The sequence below is a fragment of the Vulpes lagopus genome, chromosome 1, assembly GCF_018345385.1.
Source record: "Vulpes lagopus strain Blue_001 chromosome 1, ASM1834538v1, whole genome shotgun sequence".
Classification (NCBI taxonomy): Eukaryota; Metazoa; Chordata; class Mammalia; order Carnivora; family Canidae; genus Vulpes; species Vulpes lagopus.
The window spans coordinates 7017094-7030560 of record NC_054824.1 but is presented as its reverse complement, the minus strand read 5'-3'; the positions used below and the strand labels follow the sequence as shown (position 1 = coordinate 7030560).

General features: G+C 38.2%; 1 protein-coding gene across 1 annotated transcript in view; it reads left to right on the top strand.

Annotated features, from left to right (window-relative positions):
• ARMC2 (armadillo repeat containing 2) overlaps positions 1-13467 on the top strand; it is a 105121-nt gene that overhangs the window by 67150 nt on the left and 24504 nt on the right. The window contains exons 11-12 of the mRNA XM_041760685.1: positions 3834-3979; positions 7986-8085. Coding sequence (XP_041616619.1) covers positions 3834-3979; positions 7986-8085 — 246 coding nt within the window. The remainder of the gene's footprint in view (positions 1-3833; positions 3980-7985; positions 8086-13467) is intronic.

Below are 13467 nucleotides of genomic sequence, written 5' to 3'. Positions count from 1 at the left end.
TTAGGCTCGGGTTCACCACCAGGCCCCTGCTAACCTCTGCGCTTTCTTGCCAGAGCCTTCTTAAAGGGGAAAGTCCTCCTCCTTTTTGCTCCCTTGTCCCTTCATCTCCTTTTCCTCCTTTTCTTCTTTCTCCTCCTCATCTCTTTTTTCCTCCCCTCCTTCTGTGCTTCAGCCAGCCAGCTTTTTGTGGGCTTTTTATTTGTAATCCTGGGAGTACAAAGAGGGATAAGAAATCATTTGTACACGAAGGAGCTAACGGTGGGAGAGGAGGTGCGTGGAACAGTGATGAGGCTTCTGTGTCGGGCCTGGTACAGACATGGACGGGACGGTCGGTTAACCTGGAAGAGGAAGGGACAAGCACCGGCCAGTCTGCACCAGAAGGGAGCCAGGGCTGGTGCGGAGAAGTGAGCGGGAGAGGGGCAGGCCGGAGAAGAGGCAGGAGTGGGAGCGAGGAGGCCATCCTGGGGCTGTCCGAGGATGTGAGTGTGGTGCAGAGTTGGAAAGGAGGGAAGGAGGGAAGGAGGTGAGCCTGGAGGCGTCAACTGCACTGTGGAGAGTGAGCAGCATCTTTAAGACCCGCATTTTGCTTGATAGGCCACCGGAAGTCAGAGGAGGCCTCTGGACAGGGAAGGTTGGGTTTTGAGGTGGGATGAACAGGTGACTGGTCTGTGTGAGCAGGGGAAGGGGGCCAGAGTTCAGAGCCTAGGAAGGAGCTGCTGTAATAAATGAGATAATATAGCAAACATGCAGGGAACCGGTCCCCCTCCAGAAAGTCCATGTTTCTTTTATCCATTATTTTTTTATTCCTCTGCACCTTTAAAATCATCTTAAAATCCATCTCCTCAGAGATATTGTCTGATTAATTCATGGCTTTCTGGTATCCTTCCCTTTCTATTTACCTTGCTCTTTCCTTCGTGGGTATCCATGCATTCATTCATTCCATCCACAAATGTCTATTGGGGACCTACTATGTGCCGGGCACTGGATTTGGGTATAAAGGCACAGTGATGGAAAGACAGTGTATGGGCCCTCACTGAGCCTTCAAGTATAGAGGAATGGACCTAATAAAACATAATATGAAATAACCTAACCTTCAGCAGTTTGTGGTGGGTATATGGTATGAGATGAAGTCTGAGGGGTTGGTAAGAGTCAGATCACACAGGGCCTTGTAGACCATAGTCAGGACATGAGATTTATCCCAGGAGAAATGGACAAAAACCCAGCAGAGCTTATGGTGACCGAGAGCAGAAAGACAGGATTCTGGGGGAAGGGGGGGTCACTGAGCTTGGAGCTTGAACAGCTGGGTTGATGGGGGTGTCACATATTGAGGTGTTACCAGGGATTTAGCAAATGTGTGGCATGTGTTTTGCATAAGTTATTCTACCAACGCCACGGCTGACACACCTGCCAGTATGTGATGTATCCGATCTCACTCAACGCTGCGTGTTCCCCACAATGTGGCACGTGCAGCAAATGGGGAGGGATTTAAAGTCAGGTGGCGTATCACCCGTAAATGTGTGCTTCCACCCTGGATTTGGGCCCTTTATCAAAATTGCATTTTGGGAATAAAAGAGCCATGAGCTGTCTTTTAACTTTTTCTGATGAGATGAAGAAAAATGGTGGAGATTGAGAGAGAGAGAGAGAGAGAGAGAGGGAAATACTGAGGCTGAAACAAGAAAACAAAAGTTCCTAAGAACACTACCATCCCTTTTGCTGACAGCGTCCCTTGCCAGAAGTTGAATGTGGGGAGCAAGAGGATGGCTGTAGATGGAGGTGCCCAACCTGTGAAGCCTTGGGGAGCAGGGAGGAGGACGTGTTTATGTGCACGATTGTTAGAATGGGGAGTCCACAGCCTCTGACTGCCTGGCTTCAGGTCAGGATTTACTTGGGCATCTGGGCTCTCTGGACTCCGAGAGGGAAAGCTTGTGAGTCATTCCTTGGACTGATGTAAACCAGCAGCACTTGAGCGCCTGGGCTGTCTCTAGAGAAGGAGAACAGGTAAATCCAGGGTCAGATGATGAGAATTTTCCATTTTATAGTGGTGACGGCCTGGAAAGCCTAGAATGATTTATTAGCCTTCGCAGAAGACCATTCCTTAGCTTAGGAGACTAGGTTGTAGATTCAAGGTGAAGGGGAACATTCCAGTAGTTTGTCTTTCCCTCCAATGTTTGGGATGCTGAAGATTTCAGGGAATAATTTACTGAACTGCTGTATCACTGAATTGACTTCGGAAGACTTAAACACATTTACTTGAAGCATCCTTTTTATTTTCTCTGCTTTCAAGGTAGCCGGTTACATTTTATCAAAAATCTTTTTGTTGCTCTTGAGACAAGGGAAAACTAATCAAAATACGTATCTTAATAATTGTCTTTAAAGTCTATTAACTATGGCTGTAATGAAGTTTTATATTTACATAATGCTTTACAGTGCACACAAACAATGTTACGTGTTTCTGTTTGACACACGCAGCCACCCCAGGAGGTGAGTAGGGATTGAGACTGCGTTTCACAGATGAGAAAGTGGGGGAAGTTGAGCAATGAGTAGGTGTCTCGGTCACATAACTAGAAAGAGATTTGGGACTCGAATCTCCGTCATTGGACTCGAAGGCCGGTGATGTCTCTCCTGCATTTTGGGTGTGAAGTCCACCACACAGGTGGAGACGGGGTGGATGATGTTTGAGCTGCTAAGGGATAGGCGTCGGCCTTGTCCTTCACACAGCAAGTTTCGTTGAATCCTCCCAATTCCAGGGCAGCGATCACTGTCCCCACTTTACTGATGAGAAGAGTGTTCCCTGGGAGGGTCACTTGCTAACCAAAGCTAGTGAGTGATGGGGCTGGGGTTTGACCAGTGTCCAACTCCCAGGTTGACTCTTCTTAACCAAGAGCCTGCCTTGTCCTATTTATTCCACGAGGAAAGATCACACTGTGTATTGAAAGTACTAGGGAACCGCGGCACCAGTTTTATTAAACTTTATGTTTAGTAAATTGGATTTTGACATTATTCTCTTCTCTACTTTTTTTTTTTTTAAATAGATTGGTTTATTTATTTTAGAGAGAAGGTGGGGAGGGGCAGAAGGAGAGGGGCAAGCCAGCTCCCTGTGTAGAGCCCGACGTGGGGCTCCATCTCATGACCCTGGGGTCATGAGCTGAACTGAAACCAAGAGGCAGACGTTTCGCCAACTGAGCCTCCCAGAAGCCCCATTCTCTAATCCACTTTTAGACAAAGATAGTTTTCCTGAATATTTTTTTTACAAAATAAGACAAATATGAATGAAATTAACGGTCTTAAATATCCTTTGGCTACAGCAGTATTTGATGCCACTCTTAAAATAACGGAATGAGAGGTTTCTAATCTGTGAACTGATGTGACCTGTCGCAGAGTGAAGTGAAAAGTCTTATGAGGGACAATTAACCAACCCAGATGATGATTTATTTAACCCTAGGGTTTTGGTATACTAATTGCTTTTTAACATGAATTTCTGATTCTTTACCAAAGTAGGCTTTCTTTGTATTCATTTCTTTCTTCTTTCTCTCTTTTCTTTCTTTCTTTTCTTTTCTTTCTTTCTTTCTTTTTCTTTTCTTTCTTTTCTTTCTTTTCTTTCTTTCTTTCTTTCTTTCTTTCTTTCTTTGTTTCTTTCTCTTTCTTTCTTTTTTTTTTTTTTCATTTCATGCTATTTGTCCTTAGGCCCATGTTGTCTGGTAGGAGAAGCCTCACAGGGGCTTGGTTTTGCTACTGATTTAACGAAGTTTGCAGTAGGATGAATTGTGTGATACGGATTGGTGTGACTGTATTTTCCAACTAAAAAAATTGGTGTAAACACTCTTTTATCCTAGATGACTGCTACATTGAGAAACTTGGTTGATTCACCACTCGCAAGAAGTAAGTTGCTGAGCATCAGTGCCCTTCCTCAGCTCTGCATGGTGATGGGACAGTACGTGGCTGACAAGGATGTCTGCACCAATATTGCCAGAATATTCAGGTAGGTGGACTAGGGAAACAAAGTAACCTTACACAAAGGCTAAGGCTTAAATCTGAGGTTATCTTGAATATTTGTGTGTGTGGCTGGCAAGGAATCCTATTTTTGCTCTTTACCTCACCTAGTAGAAGAAAGTAAACTTAGCAGCTCAAGTTCAAAAGAAGTGATGTAAACTAATGACCTCATTTCCTATGTATGCTAGTCCAAAGGTGATATTAAAGTCATCCACGGTAAGTCACCTTAGTTCTCGGGTGAGTTGTGAGTTATCCTAGGGTTTTTACAGAATAACCAACAATTCCTCTTAGCTTACTGGAGATCAAGCACTATTTCACAAAACCTGATCAACTTTCTGGAACGCTTGGAACCAGCACTTAACGGGTTTTAACTCCAAAAGGGGAGCACTGCTTAGAGAGTCTGATCCGACCTGATTTGAGGTAGCAGGTTATTTTATTTCAGTTGTGTGACCGAATGGCAGCTCAAATGTTCTCTAGTCACGTTTACACTTCACTCCAGAAGCAATGACCATCCGAGTCCAGGTCACTTCAAAGCAAGATGTTAAATTTCAGAACTGTCTTTAAATTATGCATTTATATCTCCTCTCTCACTGCTCTTTGCCAATGTTTTTACTTAATTATCCTCCTCAAGGGAACTGGGCCTTTCTTGAAATTCATTGCAGTTGCTTAATGGAATAGAAAATTTTCTAAAGACCGAATTGGTGATCGACCCCAGTCTGAGGCTGTGAGTCCAGATTTGATTTTTCAGCACTGCACTTTCCTGTCTGGGTACTTAATTCTGGGTACTTACCACCCCCATTTCAAAGCACTATAAAGTCATAAATTTTGTTTTGTTTCTGGTGGCCTGCAGGAATTTAATTTTTTTTTCTCCCTGTGGATAATCAGTTGTCCCACGACCTTGTATGGAATATGCCGTTCCCCCCATCCTGTTCCCCTGATTCTAAATGCCTAGTTAGTCAAACACACGATTTCCATATACTTGTATGTCTCTTTCTGGGCATTCTGGTCCATCCTCAGATCAGTACCATACTGTTTTTACTGTTACAGATTTAAGTCTTGCTATAAGATAAAACAAATCTCTCACCTCTTTTCTCCTTTAAGATCCAAATTCTTCCCTCTTTCTCAAGAATTAAAGAATCAGCTAAGGGATACAGTAGGAACTTCAGGGTTTTTCATGCACTAACACTGAGTATGTAGAGCAATTGAGATGCAAGTGGGAAGAGCTGACACCTTTATGATACATAGTCTTCCATCGATAAACATTTATGACATTTTCTTTTACGTCTTTTCATAAAATTTTATAGTTTTCCCCAAAAAGATTTTGCACATCTTTTGTTAGATTTTATTCCTTCATGGCTTTTGCTGCAAGTATGAATGTAATCTTTAAGCATATTTTTTAAGGGGATTAAGAGGTAGAAATGTCTACTTATAAAATAAATGAATCACAGGGAAGAAAAGTACAGCATAGGGAATATAGTCAACAATATTGTAATAACTTTGTATGGTAGACAGATGGTGACTACACTTATCATCACTTATCATCAAGGTGAACATGTTATAATGTATAGAATTGTCGAATCACTGTGGCAGACACCTGAAACTAATGTAATCGCACATGCTCACTATAAAATATGTGTATAAAATATGTCCTAACAGGTTGTTGCTGGCTTGGATAAATAATATTGATGTTTGCCTATTAATCTTTATCCAGGAATCTTGATGGAATTTAGGTCTCAGAGTTAGTCTATAGATTTTCTTGGATTTTCCATGCAACTGCAAATAATAATTTTGGATCTTTTCCCCCCAATCATTATAGTTCCTCCCTACTGTCCCCATCTCTTCCTTATCACATCACTCAGGAGGTCCTATACAAAGTTGTAAGAGTGTTGGACCTACTGCCTTTTTCCTGACTTTAAAAATATATATTTTTTTACAGTTTTACCAGTTAAAAAAAAATTTATTGTGGGTTTTTGTATATACCCTTCAGAAGGTTGAGGAAGAATTTTCTCACACTAAAGGATATTTAATTTTCTCAAATGCTTACCCTGAATCTATTTTGATTATGTGGATTTTTCTTTTTTAAATTAAGCATTAATTTAATAAATATAATAGATGACAGATTAATAACTTTTCTCATGTTAAGCTGCTGTATATCGCTAGGTTTCATTAATATTTTGTTTAGGATTTTTCGTCTGTGAGTTAGTTTAACATGTATTTTTTCCTTCCTCATATTGTCCTTGTCTGGTTCTAGTGTCAAGTTTACACCAACCTCATAAAATGACTTGGGAAATATTCCTGCTTTTTCTCTTTTCCAGAAGAATTTGTGAAAATTAAACTTATCTGTTTCTTGAAAAATTTGTGGAACTTGCTTGAAAAGCTATTTTGTTCTGGCACATTCCTCTGTGAATATCATAGACTGTTGATTCACTTTCTTTAGTGGTAATATATCCAGTCATATTTCCTATTTGTACTTGGGTTAGTCTCAAAAAGTTATATTTTTATAGGAATCTGCCCATTTTATCTAAGCTTTCAAACAATATAAAGTCATTCCAAATATTCTCTTATTACCCTTTTAATCTCTGTTGCATTTCTAATTGTGTCCCCTCTTATTATTTTACTAATAATATTACTGAACAAATACTTACATAATGACTACTATGTGCCGGCAATGTTCTGAGCACTTTCCAAATATGAATTCATTTGTTCCTTATAGCAACTTTAAGAGGTGGGTACCATCATTATTGTCTTCATTTTATATATAAGGAAACTGGGTCATGGAGAGGCTCAGTACTTTTCTCAGTGGCATACAGTTGGAATTCAAACCAGGCCATCTGGAATCCATACATTTAACGACAATGTCACACCGCCTCTGCATTGTTGATAATGATTTTCACTCTGATTGCTTATGATGTTTCTCCTTTTCTCTCAATCAGTCTTGCCAAAGGTTTGCCAATTTTATTAGTTTTTTGCAGAGAACCAGCAGATTTATTTATTGATCCACTTCATTGTATGTTTGTTTTCTATTATATTCCTTCTGTTCTTATCTTTATCAACCCTTTTCTCCTACTACTGTTGGATATGTTATATTTTTCTTCTCTTTTGTTAGAAATTCAGTTCCTTTTTAAAGATCCTTCTGAAGACTATAAACTTTCCTTTAAATAGTGCTTTAGCTGTATCCCACAAATTTTGATTTGTGGTATTTTTAGTTATTCAGGTGTGTTTTCTAAAATATTTTTTATGTTTCTTTGACCCATAAGTTATGTTTTTAAGTCTTCAAAAATGTTTTCTAAGATACGTATTTTTACATTGATTTCCTAACTTAACTGTTCTTTAACCAGAGAATTTGATCTAGAAGATGCCAGTGCTCTGAAAATTTACTGAGACTTGTTAATAGCCTGGTACATGGTCAAGTTTTTACAATATTGATGATGTTTTACCTATTAATCTGTCACTTAATGAGAGATTTATGAACACCTCCCAATCTGATAAAGGTTTGTCAGTACTTCCTTAAAGGTTTTGGTTGGTTGGTTGTTTGCATGCCTTCAAAATTTGGAAGCTCTTTTCGAGGCTTTTAACTTTAAGGCCTATTTTTGCCTGATTTTAGTCTATCACTACCAGCCTAGTATATTTGAGCAGTTTAACAATTGTTTCTGACGGGGTCCCAGGAGATTCAGTGGTTGGTATCCAAATAGAATTTGTGTACATTTCTTAGCTTGTATTTTTCTGACCCACATGGATAGTGTAAATTCACACCATACACATGTATTAGAATTTTCTCTTTTTCAAAGGACCCCCTTCCCTCATGTCCCCCCGAGTCTAAAGCAGACAGCAAGCCTTGTGGCTTCTCTAGACTGGTGTACGGAGTATTTCTAGACTCCTTTTCATACACTGGGCAACGCTTTGAACATCTGCATTTAAAGTAACCCTACATGTATTTGAACTTTCTGGAAACAAAAAAGTTTTTTTTTTAATTTTTCCATTTGGCATTTCTGCAGCAAACTTACTTCTTACCATGACTGCTGTGTTGCCTTGGCCAACTATTCCAGATGTTACGCCTTGTTTTTGAAACTGATAAACAAATACCAGAAGAAACAGGTCAGTTCTTTATGAATTTATTCTTCAGTATGTTTTTGCATTGGTGTATTTGTGTAAGCTCATGTTGAGTGGCTTTATGCTTTGAATGTACCAATTTCTATCAGAAGCTTCCATATGATGTATAATGCACGGCCCCTGGAGAGTTACCTGTAGGAGTTGAGGAGGGAGTAGCTTGAGGCAGAAATGGCTACAGTAGGATGGTTGATGTGGTAGGATTTCTGGTTTAGGGAGAAGGGTGGGTGCACAGTGTTGCTCCTCCCAGTGATCTCCAGACCCCTACATGAGAATCCTCTTGGGGTAGAATGGGGGCCTGCTAAGTCAGATGGGTGGGAAGGGGCCTGGCCATCTGCACTTCAGTGAGAACCACCCGGCCCTCTGATGTAAAGTAAAGTTTGGGATCCCCTACACTGGGTATACTCTTTTAGAAGATGAAATTCTTCTAAAATAAGGTAAGTATTAGAAAAATTTTTTTGGTTTTAATGGATTGGGTAAAAGTATATATGGTTGTTTAAAAAAAGGAAGAAGTCACAAATGACTCCACCGTAATAAAATCACAATAATACAGACATTAAGTTTTATGATATTTTTGAATATTCATTAAATACATTCTATTTTCATTCACCTCTATAAATGATTAAAGTGACATCAACTCTTTAGTGAGACAGTTTATATATGAACACAATATATATTCATTTCAAATATGGTAAAATTTCAGAATCACATACTAGCTTAAAACCAAGTTTATGTGTATTCTAAGAACATTTTAACATAAAGCTGTGTGTTTGTTTATATTGGCCATCTCAAAACCACCTCAAAATATAATCCCTGTGTTTGCCACAAATAGCATTGAACTTATTTTTACCCAGCCAAATACTTCTGCTGAGAATGACTAAGTTTGTGAGATTTGATGCTATTATTAGCTAATGTATTAAAAGGTTACTAGTTTATTTTTGGTTATATAGATGACAGAGAAGTTTCTATGCTCATATCATTACTACATTTTAAGGATGATAGAACCTTGCTTAAAGTGTTAATCAGTTCTTATTTAGCTTTTAAACAGTGACTTACAAGTATGCACTTGAGTTTCTGATTCTGAGTATTTGGGTTATAAATGCTTTCCCTTATATATTTTGTATTTTCTACTTTGAAAGATTTCAAGGTACAAGAATTTGCTATGTCAGGGGAAGAATGGATTTGATTAATCTACCTGAGAGTATCCTCAATCTTCTGTGAATTGAAGTGTCCATTAAGCATTTATTAACCTAGATATTGGTACAATATGTTATCTGAACTGTAATCTTTGGCAAGTGAATTAATCCAATGAAAAGCTTAGGCACTCCTATTCTTGGTCTTCTTTTTTAAGGAAAAAGATAAAAGATAGAAAAGATAGTTTACTATAGCATTAAAAGAATTCTTTTAGATCTTATACTTAAAAAGTTTAGTTATGGATTTTATTTTGAAAGGTTATTTTATGGACTTCCATTGTGATTTTATTTTGCCGTCATTATTCTTTTTGCTTTGATGTTTTGATCATGGGTGACTTAGATAACTATAATTGGAGAAGACATCTTCACACTAGAATTTTCAAATGGGGGTGAAAGAAAACATTTCTGTTTCATTTCAAGTTATGTTGTCACCTGTAAAAGGAAGAAAACCCATCAGTTCAGTGCTGACAGAGAGTCCTATTGTTTTGTAGCATTCCTAGTAAATAGCTGTTGTTTTTCTGATTATAGCATGGATCATGTCCATGTTTACCAAACAGACAAAAATCCCGGTATCTTGCCAATATGAGACACTTGAGATGTCAACATAGTGAAGGGTATGCTTTTTCCGGTTCAAGGGACTAACTGTCATAAGTTTAATTGGCATAAAATTTTACCATGTCTCTTAGTGAACTACTTTTCACTTACCTGCAAAGAAAAATTGGTATTTCAAAGTCATATTTTTCTCTGTTGATCTATATGATAATTTTGTGTTCCTATTGAAAGTATTTTGGTTCAAAGAAGAATGAAGAGCATCTTGCAAACTATGTACAGTAGATGTTGTTTCCAGAACCATCAAAGAAATGCATAATTTATTATTTTTATCATTGTAGTAAAAATCAATTCAGATATATTACGTATTTCCTTGCCTTCTTAAAGATATTAAAAATAATTTAACCTCTTCTTGATGCCAAAAGTCAATATTCCAAGCATTAATTACTGCTCTAGAGGCTATTTGTCCCATAATGGGAGCATGAGTCGATTTATGAGATTCTTTAAATGCCTGTGTCTCCTTGTAGATTTCTCTCTCTTCCCTTTCTATTGATTGTTAATTCTGCCTTTGGTCATCTTCACTTACCTTTTGGGATTCTTTGCTTGCAATTAGCTGGGGACACTCATAATAAAACTTGTTGAAAGTATCGCCTGAAAAAAGTCTTAAATAGAATTGAATATGAATAGGCTCTTAGTGAAAGGACCTGAGGGGACTCTTTGACGAAATATCCCTTATCACTTCTCATCTTCAAGGGCCAATTAATATTACAAGATGGAGCTCTCATGTTCCCTCCTCTGTGAAGCCTTCAAGACCCTCAATTTCTCCCATAGCATCATTTTAAAGGTTTAAACGCAGCCAGTACACCCAGCTAGTATACCCAGAACTAAGGACCCAAGCAGGATGTCTCTAATCTTAACCACTTCACTATAATTAAGAAAAATTATCCCAAATTTAGAAATAGGATGTTAGGCTGGGAGGCTATGCGCCCTGACAAAGTCATGCTGCGGAACTGTTTAATAGGCAGGGCTTAATTCTCCAGGAGAATGCATCTGTGTTTAAACTTGCTATTTACTATTTGATTAGAACCCAAAGCACTATAGAGTTACACATTAATTTGTAGATTTTTCTCTGGCAGACAAGATTGCCTCAAAAGTTATGGTTTTATGACCCTGTAGGCTATTAGCCAGGTGTGAATCTAACCTACTAATCTAACATTCTTTTTCATGCTTGTAAACACCAGATTCTTTGACTGTTCTTGGAGCCAACCTAGCCATTGTATTGGCTCCCTCATTAATGAGATAAGTAATTTTTAATATGTTAATTTTATGTCTGTATGGTAGGCATGTTGTTAACTTTTCAAAAATTATACTTCGACTCTATACTGTGTTTTACTTATCCTAAAAGAATTAAATGTTACAGTTTTGAACCATCTCTGATTTTTTTCTAGTAAGAAAAGTAAATACATAATTTATATTTTCTTCAAGACCAAAATATTTTAAAAGAGCAGGGAAATTGCTCAGACTACAAGGAAGTAGTTATGTGTCCCAACTACTTCCTAAAATCATTAACCAAAAGCTCCATACTCCATAGGTCTTTGTAAATATCTCTTTTGTGATTTTCTGAATGGTTATTTTTTGTGTAGGTGCCTCATCCACTAGTGGGAATTTCTGAAGGACACAGGCCTTGTTTTGATAAAACTGAGATGATGCTTGGCGTAGTAGACTTGTGATAAAGTGCTGAAAGAATGAATTTTGAATATTTGAAATGCTTTGGAATCTGTAAGGCATTATAAAATATTTTTCCTACTATTCTAGTACTTATTCCTTAAATATTTATTTTCTTTTTCCTAGTTTGGAGGAGGAAATAATAATAATTTTTCCCCACATTTTTCACCTTGGTGAACTGCCATACACAAAAGTAAAACAGAAGTAATGTACTTTAACTTTCTTCAGACCAGCATAGAGTCTTAGGTTCATGTTCCCAAATGGCCAGGCAAATATGATTTGCATTTCCTCTCTTTTAGAAATAAACGTAAATCCAGAAATCCCACACCATGCATGTTTGGATGTGAGTGCTTTAATCTGCAGTGGCTAAAAACTGCCACACTGGAGATTTTTTTGGATATTGAGGGTTTGAACTAATCTTTGGAAAATCCAGCAGCCCTCCAGCAAGTTATAGAATTATTACTTCCTATAATTATTTTTGTTTATAAAAATCTAAGAGTAAGTTGGAAGATTGGCAGTCTCTTAATATACATAGCTATCACCAAGCAATTAAACAAGCAGAAATATATAATTTTGTTCTGAGAAGTCAGTGTTAACTTTGTCTTAAAAGTCTGAGGGCTACACTGGGCATCAGCAGAGATTTCATTTTTCTGAGATTTGTTTCTAAATAAAATCATGTTCACAGCTAAGTATATTTTCAAAGAACACAGAAACAAAAATCTCAAAAAAAAAAAAAAAAGGAAAAGGAAAGAAAAAGAAAAACCCCTGCACATACCTTTTTAAGTGATTTTATCAAGCTGGCGAGGAGTTTTGTAGGTAACTGTCCTGCCACTTCCATGGTCCATCAAGGGGGAAATTCTGTTTCAACCCAGGTAGCACCAGGGCTGACGGCTGCTGGGAGAATTAGAATATTTCCTCCCCTATTTGCTATTTTTCCCACTGAAGGAAGAAAAAGAAATTGTATGAGAAAATGCCAAAGGTTAAAAAAAAATCCCATTTTTTTTTACATTATTCATATTCATCTCTTGTCAAGGTAAAGTCTGACTTCTGCATATAAGAATGGGTCTTTTAAAAATATACTTAATCTATGTCTATCAGGTGAATGATAATGAAGGGTTGGGGGGGCATTTTCACTTTTATTTTCTACACATTTGTGTTGTGAGGATTTTTTACAAGGAACATGGATTTGTATTTTTTCAAGTGCTATTACAAAAACTGACAGTAGGTATTAAGATGGAGAGATTTCTAAATCTTTCTTGATTTAAGTCAGTAACTCCTAAAGTTAGCTGATCATCAGAATCACCTGGGGAGCTTTAAAAATCAGGTTCTCAGGCCCCACCTTTGGAGATTCTGGTTCTGGTCTAGAATGGGCCCCAAGAACCTAATTTTTAGAGGCCCCTCGAGGGATCGAAACGCCTAGGAGCTTTGGGAACCTGTGGTATACATTCTTAAGGTGCTTCCTTAAAACAGTCTTCTCCAGTACTGACAGCAGAGGGTTTCTACAAAATCTCAAGAGATTTTTAAAGTGATTAATCAAACCAGCCACACAGGGTCAGTCTTTCTCTGCACGCCTGTGGCTGACAGTGAGTGTCCCTTACAAGGTAGAGGCCAACTCAGCAAGAGAAACCACTTGTCGGTGTGCTTTCCACAGTGCATGGTGATAAACTGTGCCTTTTGCTTTTTGCACTAATAGCCGAAGGCTTTCTTACCGAGAGGAAATGAGATGGTTTATTGGACTCTTCCACGATTTTTTTCCCTGCCAGACTAGTGTCAAAACAGCTGGCCCTGGAAAAGAGAAAACAAACAAACAAACAAAAAGGAGTCCATGGGACCACACCCAGTGCTAATAGTGATAACGCTTTGATAACAGCCATCACAGTGGTGAGGCTTCAGGTGCTGGTTG